Source organism: Leopardus geoffroyi, chromosome E3, assembly GCF_018350155.1.
Source record: "Leopardus geoffroyi isolate Oge1 chromosome E3, O.geoffroyi_Oge1_pat1.0, whole genome shotgun sequence".
Classification (NCBI taxonomy): Eukaryota; Metazoa; Chordata; class Mammalia; order Carnivora; family Felidae; genus Leopardus; species Leopardus geoffroyi.
The window spans coordinates 41547522-41570982 of NC_059340.1; the positions used below are offsets into that span (position 1 = coordinate 41547522).

General features: G+C 50.9%; 1 protein-coding gene across 1 annotated transcript in view; it reads right to left on the bottom strand.

Annotated features, from left to right (window-relative positions):
* RAB11FIP3 (RAB11 family interacting protein 3) overlaps positions 1 to 23461 on the bottom strand; it is a 79565-nt gene that overhangs the window by 20454 nt on the left and 35650 nt on the right. Inside the window, exons 2-4 of the mRNA XM_045460783.1 lie at positions 19445 to 19538; positions 10090 to 10181; positions 2764 to 2975 (exon numbers count right to left, since the gene is read on the bottom strand). Coding sequence (XP_045316739.1) covers positions 2764 to 2975; positions 10090 to 10181; positions 19445 to 19538 — 398 coding nt within the window. The remainder of the gene's footprint in view (positions 1 to 2763; positions 2976 to 10089; positions 10182 to 19444; positions 19539 to 23461) is intronic.

Below are 23461 nucleotides of genomic sequence, written 5' to 3' on the forward strand. Positions count from 1 at the left end.
ATCCCAGCGAATGCCTTTGTCCTGAAACCAACAAGCTGATTCTAAAACCCACATGGAAAGGCCAAAGGGCCAAAAGGCACCAACACAGCCTTGCAGCCTTGAAGAACAAGGCTGGAGGACTTACACAGCACGATCTACGACACGCTGGAGTACAAGACTATGTGGTACTGATCTGAGAATGGACAGAACAGAGTGCACAGTCCAGACACAGCTCCACACCCTCAGCCACCTGACCTCGCAGGACCAAGGTGACACCAGACAGTGAGGGAAGGAGGAATCTTTTCAAAACTGAGGCTGAATTGAATGGATACCCATTTGGGAGATGACCCCTATCTCACACCACACACAAAAAGACAGTTATGGGGAGATTACAGATCTGAACACAGAGGTGAAACAAAGTAAACATCATAGTTGTGTGAAGTAAGCAAAGATTTCTTTTTTTCTTTAAATGTTTGTTTTGAGAGACAGAGAACGAGCACGAATGGGGGAGGGGCAGAGAGGGAGACACAGACTCCAAAGCAGGCTCCAGGCTCTGAGCTGTCAGCAAGAACCCAACGTGGGGCTTAAATCCAGGAACCATGAGATCATGACCTGAGCCAAAGTCAGACACTTAACTGACTGAACCACCAGGCGCCTCAGTAAGCAAAGGTTTTTAGAACAATACAGAGGTGCTAGCCACAAAATAGGAATGGATGAACCAGGCCACAGTAAGATTAAAAACACATGTTCCTCAAAGACACTAGCAGGAAAGTGCAAAGGCAACCTACAGAGTAGGAAACACTTCCCTGTAATACACATCCCAGGGAAAGCACTCCTATCTAAAATATACAAAGAATTCCTACAAATCAGTAAGAAAAAGACAACCCAACAGATCAGGAGAAGCCAAATCCCACCCATGGCCTGTTTCGGGAAAGTAGGAATGGGACACAGATACGAGCTGTGCCACTTTCCACTTCACAGCAGAACTTGGCTGCTGAGACTATACAGCTTGCAAACCAGAAAGTATTTATTATCTGGCCTTTTACAGAAAAAGTTTGCAGATCCCTGCAATAAATAAGTGGGGCAAAAGACTTGAACAAGCACTTCACAAAAGAGGACCTTCACCAAATGGGCATTAAACGCAAGAAAAGGCACTCACCAAGGAGGTGCGACTAAGAGTGTCCCACACCAACACTGAGCTCCGTGCCCTCTGGAGAAGGAACATGGCAAAGTGGCGCAGCCCAGGCGCGGTGGAGGAAAGGGAGAGACCAGAGCCCCACAGGTGGCTGGCAGGCAGGTAACTACGGGAAGCCCCATCCGTACCTGTGTGGACTGCAGTTGGTGTGGGAGCCTCACAGCCCAACACGCACATGCAGCACTGTCCCACTCCTGGGTACAAACAGGCCACGAGACACGTGGTGTTGATAGGAGCTTTGTTCACAGAACCAAAGCTGTAAACCCGACCCAAATGGCCACCAGCAATGAATTAAAAAGCTGCAGCACATTCATACAGCGGAAAACTCTAGTAATAATGAAAACAAGTAACTGACAGCTATACAAAAATATGGATGAACCGCAACAGCCACAACATGAAGCAAAAGCAGCCAGGTGTAACAAGGCTACAAGCCTGTGTGGTTACTTTTTTAAGTTTATTTATTTATTTTGAGAGTGTGTGCGTGCGCACATGAGTAGGAGAGGGGAAGAGAGAGAGGGAGAGAGAAAATCCCCAGCAGGCTCTGCACGGTCAGCATGGAGCCCAATGCGGGGCTTGACCCCATGGACTGTGAGAGTGAGACCTGAGCAGAAATCAAGAATGAGCCACCCAGGCGCCACTGGGTAGTTACTCTTCCTAAGCGCCAGGCAGAGGGCGCCTGTGAGGCTGCTGGCGGGTCCGTATACCTATGACGGCTGCACTCACAGGCCAGTATGCCATACTTCAGTTAAAGAGAAAAAAAACAAAAACTCTGTGAGGGCCAAACAAAAAGTGAAATTAAATAAAACAGGCAAAACAGGGGCGCCTGGGTGGCGCAGTCGGTTAAGCGTCCGACTTCAGCCAGGTCACGATCTCGCGGTCCGTGAGTTCGAGCCCCGCGTCGGGCTCTGGGCTGATGGCTCAGAGCCTGGAGCCTGTTTCCGATTCTGTGTCTCCCTCTCTCTCTGCCCCTCCCCCGTTCATGCTCTGTCTCTCTCTGTCCCAAAAATAAATAAACATTGAAAAAAAAAAAAAAATTTTTAAAACAGGCAAAACAAAATAAAACCAAACCACTTCCAAAGCAGCTAAGTATGACGGCTTCCCACGCAGCAGAGGCAAACTGCCACCCAGACCCTGTCGGACCCTGCCCTCTCCCCTCGCTGGTCTTCAATCACAGGGGGACGCCTGGAGCAGGGGCGGGGAGGGGGGAAAACAGATCTGGGCAGGGGTGCAATAAAGACAAGTGGGTTCTAAGATCCTGCTGGGAGATGTGCCCTGAATATGGTGTCCTGCCCTGGTTTCTAAGAACTTCGGTGAGAAATCCAGGATCAGGTTTCTCTCTACAGCCAAGGAAGTTGTGCAACATGTCTAGCCAGGGTCATCTGCGGCCAGCAGGAGGAGCACCTCCAGGCAGGGAGGTCCGTGGGGGCTGGGAGCCGGCTCGGGGCCACAACGAGCATGGGCTCATCCCACAATGACTGCATAGCTCTCTGACACCAACCCGTCCACAAACCCAATCTGCCCTTCGGGCACAGCCACTCGGTTGGTGTCTTGCAACCAATGCTCGTGCCGTGCAGGGGCAGGGTACTGACCTCCCCGGGAGCAGTAGCAAGGCGCCGTGGCCAGGCTCCTCCATGGCGTCCAGGCACTCGGAGGGCACAGCTGAGCCACCGGCGCTGTCGGCATCCCCTTCGGCTTGCAGCTCAGGGTGCACCAGGGTGCTTGTGTCCTCGTCGGTGAAGGTCTCACACTCACTGTAGGTGCTCTCGGAACCCATGTATGCGCTGTCTGTCACCTCGTTGGCCTAGGAGAGAGCGCCAAGGGTCAGTCCCACACCCTGAAATGGTCACATGTCAGTAAACCCCGACGCTGCAGGCATCGAAGAGACAGCGTGGAGAGACAGCCTCAGGCAGGGCCCCCAAAGCACCTCTAAGGAGAAACGTTAGCTTACAAAACAATCCAATATTTTTGAAAACTGAAACATAGCACATGTTCCAAAGCAGAGTAAGTACTAAAGCAATTTTGAAACTTAGTTATAGAGGTTACCTAAAACAGGAGGTATCCAACACCATAGGATTAAGTGTGAGTGGAACCACCCATATGGCTACCAGCACTGAAATTATTTCTATCCAAAGAACAGTATAAGAACATGCGTTTTTCAATTAAAAAGTCACCATCAATATGTGTTATGTATGTTCAGGTTACTGCTTTGAAATTCAAGTACGTGGTCTAACCTCAAAATTCTAACCCCTCAATTATTTAACCAACCCACTGTGTTCACTGGTTAAAGATCTTTCCACAGAACCTACCTTTATTCCCACTCTTATGGACCCAGCACCCAGCACAGGGTCCGGCAGCGCAAATGACTTAAATCCAAAGAACTATTCAACAGGCCATTTTCAATTTATAACCTCGGCTGTAATTCCAATGCAAGTGCACTGGCTAGGGAAAGGAGCCAACATTTCAGGCTCAAAAGAATCTGAAGTTAACCACTTGCAAACAAGTGAGATTCCAGAAAAGGAGTTGGAAGAAAGTGCATTCTGTCCAGTTGCTCTGGTGTCACAAGGGGACAGTGTGCTCAGATGTGCCTGGTAACAAAAAGCCCCCCATCCTCCGCTAGCTTTGAGGGCCTCTCCTGGCTGCATTCCCGGGGTGCCTTGTCCCATCGAAGAGGCGTGAAGGGCCCAGGTCGAGCTGGCAAGAGCCGAGCACGCCAATGACAGGCCAGGGTCCATCCGTGGTCCACCATCCACCAGCCCAATGCCCCTGCACTGGGGTCCCAACCACTCTGAGTCCTGTCAAGTGGGACTGGGATTAAGAGACCACACAGGCAGGTACAGAAACTTGGAGGACTGTGGGGCCCGCGAGTCCCTGGGGAGGCAGAATCCCTGCCCAATGTCTGTAAGGCCAGAATGAAACAGAATGATGTGAGAGCAGGCACTCATTGACGTTACCTCGTTACCTATGTTTCCAAAGGAAAACCAAATCTTCCTTGGAATCTAAGGCAACTAAGGAACTCCTAAAAAGCACTCACTTCAAAACCTGAAACCAGGAAATCCCTTTCAGAGGCATGGCCTCTAATACTGTTTAACATCACCATCAATGAGCAGGTACCACTTTCTGCCAGGCTCAGGGCTGGCTCTTTGCTCCACGGATGGGCAGCATGGGCAGAGACGGGCAGGGTGAGCTAGGCAGGCTCCTCAAAGTCGGGGCTGGCCCGCAGGGTAGGCACAACAGAGCAGGCACAAAATTCACAGCCAATTCCTGGCTTCTGCTGAGGGGTGGCTGCTGGTTTACTGCCCAGGTGACAACGCACACTCACAAAGGGGGAGCTGCCCGAGAATCACCCAATGGCGGGAGGAAGACCTCCCCCACCCCCTAGACTTCAAACAACAACAAAGACCAGTGCTGGCTATTAGTATCCAGACGAAAACTCCTAAAAGAAAACACTTCCTCATCTGCAAAACAGTCCCATACAGCCCTGCTCACCTTGACTACTTAGTCCTCACACCTGGGAAGCCAGCAAGACCCACACCCTCCAATCCCCACCAAACAGGTCCATCAAGGGGCCCCCAGACACTGACTGGGGACCCTGAGATGATTTCCTAGACGGAACAGGAAACAGGACTTCACTCCTGAGGTCAGCTTTTAAAAAAACCAACGAACCAGCACCTCTGAAAAGCATGACGCTCCTCTCTGGCCCTCATGGACTCCGTGCCCTCGACGGGCAGCTCAGCGTGTGGCAGGGGGCTGAGGGCCCTCTCCCCAAGATGGTCCTGTCTGGCCCGCATGGACCCCCTGCCTTCGACGGGCAGCTTAGCGTGTGCCAGGGGGCGGAGCGCCCTTTCCCCACAATGCTCCTCTCTGGCCCACATGGACCCCGAGCCCTCGATGGGCAGCTCAGCGTGAGCTGAGGACCCCCAGGAAGGGAAGGAGGGTCCAGGCACTCGGGCCTGTCTCTTCTGTGTGCAAGGAGCCCACCCGAATCGCACAAGTGAGGCTGGGGCTGTGGCCTAAACCCTCCCTGGGGCTTGGCCAGGACAGTTGTGGGTGCAAGTCCCTGTCCATGGACACAGAAACAAGGAGGCAAAGGCGTCACAAAGAGGCCCGCCGCAGGCTGGGCATGGAACTCTGCTCTAGGGAACTCACTCACCTTTTAAACAGGTAGGGCAGGGCAGGGCGAATGTTCCCCTCCACCCTCCACTCCTCCTTCCTCAAGCAAAGCCATTCCTCCGACACAGGAGAGTCAAAGAGATGAGCCCTGTTTCCCATTTCACTGAAGGCTTCATGCCTGCACTTACACTCCAAATTATAAATAAATAGTGTCCCGGAGGAGGTCGGGTCCTGGAGTGTCAGGCACCCGCTGGGGGTGCTGAGCTGCAAATAGCCTCTTACCTGGCGGTCAGAGCCCCAGGGCACAGGAGCTGTGTGTTCTACACCTCCTCACCCCCTGAGGGTCAACTTTTACGATTCAAGAATGCCCTGAAAAAAATCCCAGCAAGCCAGGCAGTTTTCCCGATTAGCAAGGTAAGCATCTGTCTTTTCAGAGAAGCAGGCAGAGCTCACCTCGGGCTGGGTGGGGGGGGAGCGCAGTCTAAAGACACGGGACAAGCTCACAGACTTGCCCCATCAGCTCAAATTTGCTACCACAAGGGACCCAACTTTGCCCGGAAGCACACAAATCTATGCTATCCACTTTCAGAGTACTTATAAACTCACAGGCTGGGACGAACTCACTTGAAAATCAAGTGCACCTGGACAGCTGTGCCACACGCTAGCAATGATGTCACCGGTTACAAGGAAGCAGGGTTCAGAGCCACCGGCGAGGGACTCCCATGTGGCCAACACTGCCCAGGGTCTTCACTGTCCAGGTCACGGCCCCTCTGTGGGACGGTGACTGTTTGTTTCTGTGACCTGCAGGCGCTAGCCTGGGCAGCCTCAGTGGGCTCCACGCACCACCCCAGGAAGGGCGTGCTCTCCAAAACAGACGCCCTCCCCCCAGAAAATACTCAGAATTCCTCCCACGGAAATACGGGGGACATCTGTCCAGATCAGTCACTAGCTTCGTTCGACTAACCTTGCGGCTTTCCTATCTGCAAGTGGTGCTGGCGTTTCAGCAAAACCTTCGTGCTCCCCTGAAAGTAACGATGATGAAGCCTCGGAAAAAAGTTTAACCTACTCCCAGACACGCTCCATTAAGCATCCTGCTGTGCTGACTGACTGGGGGAAGGGGGACAAAGTTCAGGAAGTGTCCTTGTTGGGTTTTTAACAGTCACTCCTCAAAACAGTGGCTTTTGTTCTTGACTTTCAAACCTCTGTTGTAACAGTTTACAGAAAAGGCATGGTCGCCATCATTTTATTAAGGCAGCTCTTTCCTCTAGGGGCCTTGGTAGGAGGAGGGAGGGACAGAGAAGGCACAGCAGGGACAGTTCTTATCATTTCTGTTTGTGCCAGTTCTCTGACCCTCTCATGGTCATGGCCCTTCCAGAAACCCTGGGGGCAGAGCTCCACCCTCCCCTCCAGCACGCTGCAGGGCCTGGGGCACTCCTCCCTGCACGCCTGCCTCGTCCCCTCCCCTCCCCTCCCCTCACTGCTGCCCTCACCTCTCCCCCACTCCTCAGGGAGGCCACGTCGTAACTCTCCTAGGGGTGACTTGTAACTCTCCTAGGGGTGACTCGAGCAAGGAGCCCACAGGAAGCGGGGGGGGGGGACCCCGGAGCAGCCCACCAGTGGACTGCAAAGCACCCCTGCCCCCACACCATTGCGTGCTGGGCCAGAAGTCATTACAAAGCTTATTTATCTCTGAAGATCACCAGAAGAGGGTAAGATTTGCAAGTAATGCCCATATTTTCCACCCATATTTTTACCGAAATTTTTTCTTTTAAATGTTTGTTTTTGAGACAAAAAGTGTGTACGTGCACACGAGGGGGTGGAGGAGGAAGGGCAGAGGGAGACAGGGACAGAGGATCCAAAGCAGGCTCTGCACTTACAGCAGCGAGCCCAACATGGGCCCGAACCCGTGAACCACGAGATCACGACCCGAGCTGAAGTCAGAGGCTCAATGATGGAGCCACCCAGGCGCCCTTGAACTTGGAAGATATGACATGCAAGCTTTTTTAAAAGAACATCTTTCTAGAAGTTTCACAGTACCTGGTTCCAGTCCCCTGAAAGTTACACCTAAATATCATAAAAAGACACGGAAGAGCCTTTTTTTTTTTTTCGGGGGGGTGGGGGGCTTAAATGCACATTACTAAGCAAGAGAAGCCAGGCAGCAAAGGCCACACACTGGATTCCAACTCTGTGACATTCTGGAAAAGGCAGAACTATGCATACAGCATAAGGTCAGTTGCTGCCAGGTGCTATCGGGGAAGGAAGGGTGAGTCCAGGAAGCAGAGCGTGCGGTAGGCAGTGAAACTCCTTGGCAGGATACTACACAGGGCACACATGACCTTGTCCACTTGTTAAAACCACCATGAGGGAGCCCTAGTGTACACAGTGGGCTTTTGTTAACAGCAACAGATCTGTACTGGATGATCAGTTATAACAAATGCACCACACTAATTAACGCAAGACATTCATGATGAAGGAAACTCTGTGTGTGTGTGTGTGTGTGTGCGCGCGCGCGCGTGTGTGTACAGGGGAGAATGGGGACTCTCCGTACTATCTGCTTCATTTTCTGAAAAGCTAAAACTGCTAAAATACAAAGTGTATTAATTTTTTTTAAGTAACAAAACATAACCGTATCCTCCTTTCTGAAAAACAAATTAGCATCCTTTGAAATTTGCATTCTTTGAAACATCGGGTTCCCACCATGCCTTCCAAAGGTGACAAGTGAGCGCAAGGCAGGAGCTGGTACCCCCAAGGGTACCACACTCCTGTGGGCCTCGGGGATCCACCTGCACAAGGACGGGAAGATGCGGAGTTGGACAGGACCCCCGGGTCTGCTCTGCTCAGGGTTCAAGAGGCAGCCCCAACATCAGAGGCTCCCACACTTCTGGACCAAATGAACTCTTGGAAGTACAAAATGTGTTGATGCCTCCTACTACCCTGAGTGACAACCCCCTGTATCAGTGTCCTGGGGCAGCCACATCAAATGACCACAAACCGGGCAGCTTCAAACAACAGGAATGTATTCCGGCCAGCAAGGGTAAGCTCTTCCTGAGATTCCAAGGGAGGCTCCCTCCTGCCTCGTCCAGCTCCTAGTGGCCCCGACTGCATCCTTCCAGCGTCTGCTGCATCAGCACACGGCCCCTGTGTGTCTTCTCCTGGCTTCTAAGGACACCAGTCATTGGATTCAGGGCCCAGCCTACTACCCAGAATGATATCATCTCGAAACCCTCAACTTATTACATCCACAAAGACCCTATCTCCAAATAAGGTCACGTTCACAGGTTCCGAGTGATCGTACCTTTCAGGAGACTACCATTCAACCCACTGCACCCACTATGGTGATCCAGCAGAAACCTGAGACAGGGATAGAGCAGAAGATCCTGATGTGGGTGCTCGGGCTCCGCTGGGAGGGGGATAGAGGTCTGATGGTCACTGACTGCACAAGTGTTGTGACCCCTCAGATGCTCTACACAAGGAAAGAAGGACTCCCCTGACCTTAGGTACATTCCTGGAAAATTCAAGGTGTGTCAAACTGCAAAGAGGCTTCTCCACCTTGCTGGAAAGGGAGCCAGCCCCGCTCCAGTCATGAGAGCAGCCACCCGACATCACAGGGTCTGGCAGCCCATCTGAAATGTGATGCATCAGAATCCTGCCCTCCTGCAGCCCCTACTTGGCCACACGTGCCCCATGTGACATCTGGTGCCCAATGCCAGGACCGGGCCTGACACCCCACAAAGTCACACGCAAAATGAACACACCAACCTCACCAAACAGGATGCAAGGTGGGGTGGTCCCTGCCCTCGGGAGGCTCACACTTGGCTGGTACTCTGGGACAAAGCTGTGGTGAATGCTCCCAGTTGGCCCAGAGGTCTATGCCAGCAGAAGAGACGGTCAGAAAGTGAACCTATGTTACCTGAGGTCTGACCAATACCTGGAGCAGCCTCTCAGAGTCAGGACACAAGACCCCAAAGGAAAGGAGTGAGTCCCTGTGGACTGTGAGAAGCCACTCTGTGCAACTCCCTCATTTTACCAAGGCACCAAGGCTCACAGCCACCGGGCCACAGCCTGGCCCTGTTCCCTGCACCCCTCTGAGCAACAGAGGACTGAGGGGCTGGTGGCTACCATCACCACCTTCCCCACAGCTCTTCAGGCGCTCAGGAGTTTCTAATGTATTTTTTTAATAAGAAAAAACTGCAGGTCCAGCCACATGGGCTGTCCCAGCATCTGCTCACCCCTCCAACCGGGGGGGGGGGGGGGACAAAATTGTGGTAGCCTCCTGTGACTGTGCTCAAAGACCTCCGCCCTGCCATGCAGAGAACAAAACACCCACAATTACAGGTGACACCATGTAACCATAGCAACCCTGGAGGCAGGTGGCAAAGGAGCACGAGGTGTTACAAGTCCCTAAACCCCAAAAACGACTTGAAATTCGGTAACATGAAAACCTTACACAAGACCTCTGCTCTGGCCTTGCTTGGCAGCCTGGCAGAAGGTGACAGCAATAGCACTGGAGAGCCCTACCAGCCCAGCCCAGCTCTCTGCTGACAACAGGCCCCAAGGGGACCCCCGTCAATGATCTCAGGTGAGCAGTGCTGGAGCAGACACCTGCCGACCCTCTGCCGCAACCAGGAGCCCCCCCAGAGCCCCTGGCCGCGCACACAGGGCTGCAGAGTGAGCCCTGCCCTGCCCTCCCTTCCACCTCCTGCAGAAATATCCCCGGTACCACTAAGTGGAGCGGGATTCAGAGGGCAGAAAGGAAGACGTGTCACATCAAACTCCCTCTCAGCCCCTCAGTGAGAACCACTTGCCTCAAAGGTAACGAAGTCGTCGAACTCATCGGGGCAGGCGGGCGGCTCCTCGTCCTGGGCAGGTGCAACCCCGCACAGCTGGCCATCAGACTCTGCAGGAGAGAAGACCCAGTACTCAGCAGGAAGCCTAGACCAGCCCCAGAGGCCATGGGGGAAGGTGCCAGAGGGGTGAAGGCGAGCCCTGCCCGGGACAGCCAGTGAGAAGCCCAGGGGAGAAAGCAGCATGGTTACGACGGGGAAGCACGTGCCCCCTCCCCCCAGAGAGGTGGTGTAGAGGCAGAATGATAAAATGTTTGTTTCTTTAGACCCCCAACAGCAGTGCAAAAGAGAAGGAGCAAGATCTCAAGCCCATGACACTGTTCACGGGCTTTAAAAAGTATCAGGTACCAGATTTAAATTTTTTAAAACTGTGTGTGTGTTTGGGGCCATGTAGGTGTGATGGAACTATACCAAAAGAGCATCTTGCGCTCGGTGTTGGGCTCGCTGGCAGTTTTTATTTCCTTCATTTTTGCTGAACTTTATCTTTAGCAATAAATGTCTTATCTCATAATAAGGAAAATTTTAAATCCAAAATAAAGGGGTTAGTGGACACACCAACATACCGGGAGGTGAGCGCAAACTCCATGGGGTAGAATCCCCTGCGTTCCAGACCCTTGCACACCTCACCCCATATACCTCTTCATCTAGCTGTTCCTTTGTAACCTTGTGAGTAAACTGCTAATGGTAAGTAAAGTGTTTCCCTGGGTTCTATGAGCCATTATAGCAAATTATCACACCTGGGGGAGGGGTACTGAGGACCCCGGATTCATTGTCAGGTCAGAGAGAAGAGTGGGTGGCCCAGGAGGGTGAAGTGGGGTCTTCACAAACTCTGACAGTTGGTGTCAGAGCAAATTAAATTGTGGGACACCCAGCTGGTGTCCCTAGAGAACTGGAGATCCCAGAGAACTGGAGAATCACTTAGTGAGGAAATCCCACATACTTGGTGTCAGTGTTATGAACAGAACACAGATCATAATAGGAATTACTTATTTAAAATACATCACTTAGAAAAAAAAAAAAATACATCACTTAGGAGCGCCTGGGTGGCTCAGTTGGTTAAGTGTCCGACTCTTGATTCTGGCTCAGGTCATGATCTCACGATCCGTGGGATTGAGCCCCGTGTCAGGCTCTGTGCTGATAGCGCGGAGCCTGCTTGGGATTCATTCTCTCTCTCTCTCTCTCTCAAAATACATAAGTAAACTTAAAAAAAAATTTTAAGTACATAAGTTATTTAATATATCTCACATGATCTAACGTAACATCAGTCCCTTATTTATTTTTTTAAGTAAGCTCTATGCCCAGCGTGGGGCTCAAACTTGCAACCCCAAGATCAAGAGTCACAAGCCCTTCCAACAGAGCCAGCCAGTCGCCCCCAGAGGACAACTTTGCCAATGGGACCACATGGGGAGAATGCTGCTAGCCATCCCCATGTCCTCCAGCCGGGCTCTGAAACTCAGTGGTTTGAAGTTACCGCAAGAGCCCCGGTAAGCAGGGAAGGGAGAACAGATACTAAAGGGCCCTTCACCACACAGCAGTGGCAGGACCCACAGCCATTCTGTCCTGTCTCTAAAGGACTCTCTTGGGGCGCTTGGGTAGCTCAGTCAGTTAAGCATCCGACTTCAGCTCACGTCATGATCTCAACAGTTCGTGGGTTCGAGCCCCGCGTCCAGCTCTGTGCTGACAGCTCAGAGCCTGGATTCTGCTTAGGATTCTATGTCGCCCTCTCTCTCGGCCCATCCCCTGCTCACGCTCTGTCTCTCTCTCTCTCTCTCTCTCTCTCTCTCTCTCTCTCTCTCAAAAATAAACATTAATTTTTTTTTAAATAAAGGACTCTCAATTTAAACAGAATAATGCTTTCCCTTAACAACAGTGTAAATTGAAATATTTATGTATTGCGCAATTATGAGATGCCTTTGTCAACTCAAAGCTACTTTGCAGTACTGATCAAAGCCCTTATGCCAAAAAAAACTCCTATGTGGCCTTTAAGAATCACGGGCACTTTTGTTGCTGTTGTTTCACACCATTTTCCCCAGGAGTGTGGTTAAGTATCCCAGCGGGGCGGATGGCAGCAGGCAAGGAGGAGCATGGGAGCCCACACGCCGGGGCCCCTGTACTGGGAGGTGGGGTCTCTGGGGCAGGCGACGCAGTGAAGGTTGCTGTGGACACAAGTTTGGGGTTTCTGGGGCAGGGGGTGGAGGGCCCCAATCACCCCCGTGCACGTGTCTTTGTAAAAAGCTACGCTGTCTTTGGCCTATTTCCCCTCTCACATGTTAAGTCTTCCCTGCCCTCCAAAGCCTGAAACACAAAATTCAAAGCTCTCAAAACACAACCGATGGTTCTAGGTGTGGTGGATTGTGCTCAGCCTCCAGAGGTGGACAAATGGTCTTGCCCCACACTGTGGAGAGGGGGGGTGGGGACAAAGCTAGTGCCGCCATATTCCTCATGGGAACTAAGTATGATTGTCCTGTAAGTTTTCTCCATGTGAATTAAAACAATTTTCAGTTAAGTGGACATTTTTAATGTGCCTTCATCCCACTCTTCCAGAGCTTGGGGGAGGGCGTAGCCAGTGTAATGGCCTATTTGTAGCAATCTGCAGCGCCCCACCCCCCCGCCCGGACTCATTCTATTCCTGAAATAAGGCAGGCCTGTGGTATGACAGTGAAAATATCCCTGTGCTTCACTGCAAACTGGGTCAACACACCGCGTCCCTTGCTGTGTCGCCCCTGGGTGCAGAAGAGGCCCGCCGGCCAAGACAGGCCACCTGCATGCTGGAGGAGCACCGGAGACCGCTCCATGGAATGTGGGTCCGTGATCACATGCTGCACCCTCCCAAATGCTATCACGTCGCAACTTCAAAATCAGCTTTGACTTGCTTTCATTACGATTTTATTTTCAGTCTCCTTTCCTAACGAAACTTAAAAGATGAAGTCAAACTGCAGAGAAAAGAAAAACAAAGCCTGAGTCCCTGATACCACCTGGCAGTATGTCCGATGCAGGTGGGGCATCCCCACCAACACGGCCTCCCCTGAGCCCACATGGGCTGTGGACACCTGGAGGCCCAGCGCCTCACGCCCACTCTCGGATGTGGTCCCCGTGAGCTGGCACTGAGCCCAGGGGCCAGGCACTCACCCACCCACCCTGTGGGCAAGTCCAAGTCCTCCCTCGTTGCCCACAGCCTGGCCGTGCCCCCAGTGCCTTCACCTCCACCTTTTGACCCCACCTGCCCAACCTGGCCACGGTGGCCTCCCTGCAGCCCCCAAACACGCCAACGCGCCGTACTCAGGCACCCCTACCCCTGCTTCACCCTCCTCCTGTAGCTGCTGTGCCTCGCTGTCTGCGGGCTGTCCTCCACTGGAAAGCCAGCTCCCAGGGGCAGGGGACACTGTTCTTCCACATGGGCTGTGTCCCTGGAGCCTAGATCAGTCCGGCTCGATGATATCTGTACCCGCACTCCTCACGGGCCTCAGCCGTGCCTCCCTTGGCTGCGGCCCTCACGCCGTCCGCTTCAAGCTCTCGCCGCCACAATTCCCTTCAGCCCAGCCTCTGGCCAGAGCCCCTCTGCCATGCACCCTGGCAGCAGAATGCGCCCCCACGGCCTACCACCTCACTTCGGGAGCAGGGGTCTGCTCTGTGCCGGCTAAATTCCAGGCAGGGGGACATCACCTGCAATGTGGCATCGCATTGAGACCAAGCCTCGCCCTCTGGGGACGCTTCTATTCCAGAATGTTCTCGCCAAAGGAAAACACACAGCACTATTTCCTGGAGCATGCATGCTAACTCTGGGACTGACTGGGAGGTTTTTGTTTTTAATTAAACCAAAGTGGAACTATTACCAGCAAGAATGAGAAAATACTGAGACTCCAACAATTCCTGTGGGTGCTCTGTGTGGTGCGTGGGCCGGCCCGAGGCAGGACTTCGCTGTGGTATCCTGACTTAGAGGCTCAGAGCAGCGAGGCACTGCTCCCAGGTTCAAAAGGCAGTGCAGCTGCAGCACTGGACAGACAGAACGCAGCTGGCCAGGTGCCATGAGGGTGGGGAGGGACCAGGTATCCCTGGTCAGGGGAGCCAAGAGAGGGGGCCCCAGGGGAGAGCGGGCTAGAGCAACTCCAGCCAGCTCCTCTCAGGCACAGCCCAGGACCCTCCCAGGGCCTCACCTCAGGCTCCCCTCTGCCAGCTCCTATGACAGACACAGGGGGACGGCCCACACAAAGGCAAGCAGGAGGGAGGAGGGGTGGCAGGTGCAGGCAGAGGCCCTGTCTCAGTGAGTCAGGGTGAGGTCAGGACTCAAGGACACAGGCCACTTCTCACACCACACTGATACCCATGTGCTCCTTGAGTCACTCAACTTCAAGACACATGCAACCCACGAGACGGCCCCACGGGGCAACAGCCAGCAGCCCCTCCTTCTCTGCAGATAAAGAATCAGCCTGTGCAGGGATGGCTCTTCTCCCCTGCCAGGCGTCAGCGGGTCACAAGTTTTCCAGGAGCGCTTGCTGACTCCCAGGTCACGACCCTCCAGGAACTCCTCCAGCCAAGCTCCATTTTGCATGAACTGTGCCTATTAGAGCAGACCAGCCACCAGCCTGCCCACAGAATCCTGGACTGTGGCTGAGAGAGGGCCTCAGAGCCACACGGACGGCACCGGCCACCTGGCTGGCTGCCACACTGGGTTCTTTCCTGCCCAGACCCACGGGACCAGCTGCCACTGCTGTTCCCAGCCCTGACTCTTCAGAGGAATCTGTATTGCTCAATCCCCTAGACCCAAGGAAGCCCATGGATGCTGCTGTGGCTGTGCCATCAGTAAGCCCACACACCAAGCTTCCCACCCGACAGGCGTGACCAGCACGCTGTGCATCTGCGGTCACCCAGGGAGATGGGTTCCTGTCTGTGACGGACAGTGGTCACGACAAACCTAGGGGGCACAGGTCATCACTCCTGGGGCCGGAGAACGGAACGGTGCTGACAGGCTGAGGCAGCACAAGGCAGTCCTCACACCCTTAGCCTGTCGTCCTTGTCCCTCTACACAGTGTTTCTAAGTAGTTCCTGTGAATTCCTGGATTCTAGAATTTTCTTTCAACATCCTGCATAGTACTTGAGGATTTTAGCATTAGCTTCTCCACCTTCCCTCTCCTAACCTTCCAAAATGGTTAAGTCCCAGTCATTGGTTACATAAACGGTTAATCTGTTTAATTACTATGACTGTGTAAAACGGCATTCATTGCCCAGCCATGCAGTATTCTAGAAGCACGTTTTCCCTCTTTTTAGGCTTCTTGTTTTTCCCGGCAATGTTAACTGCTTTCTGGGGACTTAGGCTTGGCCTCTGTACACCTGTCGCCTTCTTACCCCCAAACTATCAGGCAGAGCAGTGAAGCCTTCTCCGCTGACCTACCGGTTCTGAGCTCCTCAGACTCCATCACCATCAAACCAGCACGAGGGTGAAATAAAGCCATCTAAAACTAATGATGCCACCACGTTTGTGAGACGTGCGTCTCCTCCCTGTGACACCGAGATCAAACAAACACAGGAAGTCTCAACCGTACACGCATGAGCCCGTGTACTCTGGTCAGAGAGTAAGTATTCCACCAAGCACACACACAACACGTGTGAGACCCGGCTGTGTGGCACACCACGAAATAAACTCAACAAGGAACAGAGTGAATAGAGAAGCATGCCTGGATGGCTCAGTCGGTTAAGCACCCGACTTTGGCTCAGGTCATGATCCCGTGGTTTGTGGGTTCGAGCCCCACGTTGGGCTCTGTGCTGGCAGCTCAGAGCCCGGAGCCTGTTTTGGATTCTGTGTCTCCCTCTCTCTCTGCCCCTCCCCCAACTCCCTCCCTCTCTCTCTCTCTCTCAGAAATAAATAAACGGGGGCGCCTGGGTGGCGCAGTCGGTTAAGCGTCCGACTTCAGCCAGGTCACGATCTCGCGGTCCGTGAGTTCGAGCCCCGCGTCAGGCTCTGGGCTGATGGCTCAGAGCCTGGAGCCTGTTTCCGATTCTGTGTCTCCCTCTCTCTCTGCCCCTCCCCCATTCATGCTCTGTCTCTCTCTGTCCCAAAAATAAATAAACATTGAAAAAAAAAAATTTTTTTTTAATAAAAAAAAAAAAAAAGAAAGAAAGAAACGTAAAAAAAGTGAACACAGAGATCCCATTCTCTATCACACACAATTAGGTTTAAAACTAATGACAAGATTTTTTTCAAGTTTTTTTCTTATTTAAATGTTTATTTATTTTTGAGAGAGAGAACACGAGCAGCGGAGGGGCAGAGACAGAGAGAGGGAGACAGAGAATACAAAGTAGGCTCAGGGCTGACAGCGCAAAGCCCAACACGGGGCCAGAACTCATGAATCTGAGATCACGACCTGAACCACAAAGTCTGATGCTTAACCAACATAAGCCACCTGAATGCCCCTAATGACCAGATTTTTATTTGTTTGTTTGTTTAGCGTTTACTTATTTTTGAGGGAAAGAGAGCATGAGCAGGGGAGGGGCAGAGAGAGGCAGAGACACAGAATTCGAAGCAGGCTCCAGGCTGTGAGATTTTAAAATACCTTTCGAGGGGTGCCTGGGTGGCGCAGTCGGTTAAGCGTCCGACTTCAGCCAGGTCACGATCTCGCGGTCCGTGAGTTCGAGCCCCGCGTCGGGCTCTGGGCTGATGGCTCAGAGCCTGGAGCCTGTTTCCGATTCTGTGTCTCCTTCTCTCTCTGCCCCTCCCCCGTTCATGCTCTGTCTCTCTCTGTCCCAAAAATAAATAAAAGTTGAAAAAAAAAATTTTTTTTGAAAAAAAAAAAAAAAAAAATACCTTTCTAAACCAGGATGCCTGGGTGGCTCATTCAGTTGAGCATCTGAGCATCCGACTTCAGCTCAGGTCATGATCTCATGGCTCACAAGTTCGACCCCACATCGAACTCTGTACTGACAGCTCAGAGCCTGGAGCCTACTTCGAATTCTGTTGTCTCCCTCTCTCTCTTTGCCCTTCTCCCACTCATGTTCTGTCTCTCTCTCTCAAAAATAAACATTAAAAAAAATACACTTAGAAATTAAAATAACTTTTAAATAATTGATGAGTCAGGGAAATCATACTGGATTTTAAAACACAGAGGAAAAAGCATATACTTGGATTTCCCCCAAAGGTTTACCGAAAGTTGTTGGAGCACAAAGCCATTCCAAGGGTCCTGGGCACAGGTGCACTGGCCCAGGGAGGTCCTGAGGAGCATGGCTGGGGGCAAGTGAATGTGCTCCATTCAGGAAGCCTCCAAAGGCACTGGAGGTGGAGCAGAAGCCAAAATGTGCATGAAACCACCATCAAACTTTTCGTGCAAAAGGGTGAAGGCTTAAACAACTTCCTGTTTTAACTACATGTCTAGCCTCAGAAAATCACCTAAGGATTACAACATACTGGTTACAAGGGGAGAGACATGGGCATGTGGTGCTAAGCCTAAACACTCCAAGTTCACCTGAGGGCTCTCTTCTTCCTCCCTCTGCCCGCATGGCGTTACCCACGTCATCCATCCCCTGCTAGTACCACCTCCCAGAGGGTCTCCTGCCTCACACCTGCTCCACATGTCTCTCCCCAGGCCCCATCTGCCCAGGAGATGGTGGCATCCTCACCACGGCCCCAGGGCCTGCAGACTTTCCATCAGTGGGCTCAGCCAACCTCATCACAGGCCTCAGGACAGCTCCGCCACCTGGACCAGACCTCACTCCAGCCACCCTCACCTGGCTCCCCTCCGGCCCTCCTCACAGAGGGCTCCTACCTACAGCCAGGCTGCATGGTTCTATGGCATGGCCCCCTGCCACCATACGGACCATTCCCTCTCTCAATATGTGCTCTGGACCCAAAGGACCACAGGGCCCCCAGACTACGGTAGTATTCACACAGGTTCCGAGACACAGAGCACATCTCAGAACCACCTGGGCTCAGCATCACAGGAAACCCAGTTCCTATAGGACACCGTTGGCAATACAGTAGACAGACAGACAGAGGACAGACAAGATAGGTGACTCTGCCAACAACTGCTGATAAGACTTGGAGTCCAAGGGCCTCCCCTGACCCAGCCACTGCAGGTCCTGCCCCTGTTCTCCCTCTTCCTTCTCTGACAAGTGCAGGAAGAAGGGAAGGGCTTGCTTGCAACCAGTGCCTTTCGGCCACCATCACCCCCACACACCTGGCGGAAGCTGGGGCATGAAAAAAAGAGGGCTCTCCGGAGCTCCAGAATTCGACGTGAAGGGACAGCATACGGGCAACTTGAGTGCACGTGAGATACTAAGCTCACACCCAGAAGGCCAGCCATCCCACTCCTGTGTACAGGCCCCAAAGGCATGAAAACATGTGCCCACACAAAGAATTATACACAAATGTCACTAGGACCTTTACTCATAACAGCCCCAAACTGGAAACATACTAGCCCCAAAACAAGTGTCCACCCCTAGGCAGAGAGAAACGACACATGGTACAAGAATACAATGGAACTGCTATGCAATCGAAACACAGACCCCAACCGTGCAACATACGTGCGTCTCAAAAACATCACACGCAGGGAGACACCAGACGTAGAGCACATACTGATCATTTCCTTTGTGTCAACAAAGCCCCTACGAGGCAAAACTGACCTAGGGTGATGAAACTCAGCCAAGACGGTGCTGAGAGGACAGAGAGGCCACGTGGAGGCCATGAGGAAGAGGTCTGCAGGGATGGTAACACTTGGTAGAGATTTGCATTATTAGACATAAGAATTTGTCAAAATTCAGACTGGCTTAAGATTTACTTAAGATTTGTGCATTTCACTGTAAATTTTTACTCAAGGTAAGACTGCAAACAAATATTGAACTGTAGGTAATGACTGGCACACATGCTGAAGTGTTTAGGGTGAAATGTACAGGAGTATGTGATTTGAAACACATCCCATTAAAAACAGGATGGCTTGTCGGCCAGACAGAGGATGGACTGATACACAACAATGTAAATACAGCAACATGCAGCCTGTAGGGCACCAACAGCAAGGATGCATGTGGGTGCTCACATGTAAGCCTTTCGATATTCTGGTATGTCTGGGGAAAGGGGCAGTAGCTTTCTAATATTATGGATAAGAGACTGAGTTAGACAGTTCTCTAAGACAGGGTGTGGGAGGAGCAAAGAACAGTGAGAGAGCACCCTGAAACCGGAGTATTTTAGGGGCTTTGAGGAGAAGGGAAGATGTTAAGCCCAGCCAAAGGAGCCTGAGGAGTGAGGGGTATTCCTAAGGTTGGCTGAGGGCACAGCAGGGCAAGGGCTGGAAGAGAGAATGCGAGAAGGAAGCACAAGGTGGGGTAGACTGACCTCCATTCCTGATTGCGGTGATCCCTCGGTAGAAGTCCTCAAAACTGATCACGCCAAGCCCGCCGGGGTCCAAGTATTTCGTTAAGTCCTTCACCTGCAATTGTCAAGTGAGAGTATGTTACCAAGCCATACAAAATCAGAGGGAGAGTACACCAGGTGTCGGACCCCTTCACCACATTCAGAGGAGCAGCCTTCTTGCAAGGTGCGGTACTGAAAATAAGAGCCATTTATTCCTCTGATCCGAAGGCCATCCACAGCTCCAGCCAAAGACAAGTGGCCTCCCAGCAGAAAGCTGCCAAAGGCACCTGGGACCATGAATCGTGGAAGTTAAGGCTATGCTCTCAAAGGTCAATAGTCATGCTTCTTGGGCACTTGGGGGGCTCAATCGGTTAAGCGTCTGACTCTTGACTCAGGTCATGATCTCACAGTTTGTGGGATCGAGCCCTGCACTGGGCTCTGCGCTGACAGCCTGCTTGGGATTCATTCATTCATACCCACTTGCGCTCACCTGCTTTCCCCCCACCCCAAATAAAAATAAACTTTGAAAAAGAAATTAGTCATGCTTCCTAATTGTGAAGATTGGAAGTTCGAAGTTTTAGATATTCTAGCCAGTATCTAGATTATTACTACAGCACAGTCCCACCTATCCATTCTGACATGCCTTTCCAACTGTGCAGAGTCCTTAGTAAAAATAACTTAGGCAAGAAGATGCTGGATATCAAAAATCTTAAGTAAGATGATTCACACATGGATGTTAGAGAATGAAACTCTTCAGAAAAAAGATATATTTATACTTTCAAGTATAAACTGTGTTTCATCAAAATTTAAAACTTCTGCGCTTCAAAAGACACCATTAGTAAAACTAAAAGATCAGACCTAGACTAGAAGATATTTGCAAATCATATATCTGGATAAAGGACTTGTATCCAGAATGTATAAAGAAAACTTACAATTCAACAATACCACAATTTTTTTTTAACGGGCAAAACATTTAAATAAACATTCTACCAAACAAGATAGACAAATGGCTGGGGCGCCTGGGTGGCTCAGTCAGTTAAGCATCCAACTTGCAGCTCGGGTCGTGATCTCACAAGCAGGTGGGGTGGGTTTGAGCCCGCATTGGGCTCTGTGCTGACAGCTCAGAGCCTGCAGCCTGCTTCAGATTCTGTGTCTCCATCTCTCTCTGCCCCTCCCCTGTTTATGCTCTGTTTTTCTCTCAAAAATAAACATTAAAAAATAAAATAAAAATAAATAAGATAGACAAATGGCTGATAAGCACATGAAAAGATGCTCAAGATTGTGAGTCCTCAGGGAAATGCAAATTAAAACCGAGACATCACTCACCAGAATGACTGTATCCAAAAAAACCAACGACAACAGGTGCTGGGGAGGGTGTGGGGACCTGGAACCCCACACAATGCCAGGAGGAAGGCAAGATGGTCTGGCCAGTGGGGAACACCACTTAGCAGTTGAAAAGTCAAACATAACTACACCACACAACACAGCAACTCCGCTCTCAGGGATGTCCCACCACACATACAAAGGTATGCATGCACATGTTCGCAGCAAGCAGCGTCACTCCCACCAGGTAAGAGGAGAAGGAACCCACTGTCCATCACATTACGGGAGGAATGGGTAAACAAGGTGTGGTCTAGCCATATAATGGGCCACTATCTGGCCCTAAAAAGAAATGAAATAGTGACACACACAACATGGATGGAATCTCAAAACCATTCCGCCAAATTAAAAACCAGACACAAAAGACCACAAATTATATTCTTTCATTTATAGAATGCTTTCGGAAAAGACCACTCTACTGACATAAAAAGTACATCAGCGGTTGCCTGGAACCGTGTGGGGTGGAGGAGATGGGCTGCAGGCAGCATGAGGGACCTTTTGGGGTGTGGAAACACCGAACTAGGTTGTGGGAGCTGCACGATCCTATACGCTTACTAAAATTCACTCAATCATATACTTACAATGGGTGAATTTTATGGCATGTAAACTATACATCGACAGGGGCACCTAGGTGGCTCAGTCGGTTGAGCGTCCGACTTTGGCTCAGGTCATGATCTCACAGTTCGTGGGTTCGAGCCCTGCAACAGGCTCTGTGCTGACCTCTTGCTCAAAGCCTGCAGGCTGCTTCGGATTCTGTGTCTCCTTCGCTCTCTGCCCCTCCCCCGCTCATGCTTTGTCTCACTCTGTTTCAAAAATAAATAAATGTAAAAAAATTTCAAAAATATTACACATTGACAAAGCTTTTAAAAATAAATGAATGAAAAGATAAAAAGGATTCAAGAGAAAGTGACAAATATTGAAGACAAAGACAATTTACTATATTGTGAGAAGTGAGATGATTCATTTTCAGAAATACCAAATAAAAGCTGTGCTGTTTAGTTAACAATAGGTTTACAACCTATTAGAAATATGTATGAACCCCCCCAAGCCCCCGACAGTGGAGTCCCAAACCCTTACACACCTCACTTCCTGGTTCTTCGTCCCCTCTCCATTTCGCGGGCTTTGCAATGAGCATGTGCCACCAAACTGATGTCTCTGCGTCACCTCAAGGAATGTACACTTGTTCCATTCAGACTACTTTTTGGCCTTCCGTGGGCACAGGCGACATCCGGGTAAGGCCATAACCTCTGTAGCACTCAGCCAATAAGGAACCAGGGGAGGGACTTACGTGCTAGGAGATAAGTTGTCTGCTATAACCACTGAGTGTCCCTGTCTGTCAGACACCTGCTCTTGCAAGAACGTCAACTAAAGCCTCACTTCACTGTGCTCCGAGTCTCCTTGTCCCCCTTTAATAGGGGTGGAGGGCTTATTTCTCACAATATGAATAAAAGAAGCCCCAGAGAAGAAAAATCAAAGGGACAGAATATTAAAACTATATTTAAGAAAACTTCTTTAAAATAAAAAAGTAATTTTAACTACATATTGAAAGAGTACGTTGGGTATTGAGTATCCAATCTCACTCACTCTGGTGAGTTTCTTGGACTTTAAAGGACAGAAAATCCTCTAAAAAGCTATGTAAAATTCAAGTGACTATAAAAGAAAATTTGATTATCATTAAACTTTTCAGCAGCAATACCCAGTAATAAGGAATATGACAATTCCCTCATTTCAAGCGTTGTTCAGAACAGGCACCCTCACGTGACTGACAAAGAAGCAAAAGATGTCAGAGTGAAAGTATTAAGCAAACACCTCATAACCCTGAATTTGAATCTGAACTACCACTGTGAAGTATCACTCACGATGTACTGAAACAAAATGAAGACTTTCCAATTCTGTCCAATTAAAAGTAAGCTGCCCTAGCATCCAGACTGTGATATTCAAACCCCACTTCCCATTCAAAGGAACCAGGACCCGCAGAGACGTGTCAGGAAGTGTGCAAGCGGAGCCTAGAACCCAGTCATACCTGACAGCAGAGAAGCTATCAGAGACTCACTGGGTCACATCCAGTAACTCAGGGGCCAGCCTGAAGACGCTTTCACAGCCCAAAACGAGACAACACGGGCACGGGTGAGAGTGCTGGCTCAGTGGGAAGAAACACAAACATACCTCAAACTGTGCAGGCATAATTATGGTAAAACAAAACAAACAAACAAACAAAACCAACTGGTCATCAATGAAGGACACGAGTGAACCAGGTTATTACTGTGAAAACAAATAAAGGGAAAGAATCAAGTAGTTACGGAGCATCCAGCTAGTAAATGGGGGAAGGACGGAGACCAAACGTCACGCCTGCAATCCTCAGGGAAGTAATGCACAGTCAATGACCCTCAGTGCTTCCTGAGGCCACAGAAAGACAGATGGCCAGACACCACACGCCTCCTGACCGAACCCTGCAGCACCACCTAAATGAAGCCTGAACCCAACTACCAATTTGCAGGAAAACACAATGATCAAAGCAACACGTTTCAACAACATTGCATGGATGCAACTGACAAATCCAGTCCGTGAGGCCCCAACAGACACAGATGAGTGACCTTCTGCTTCCAAAGCATAAAGGAC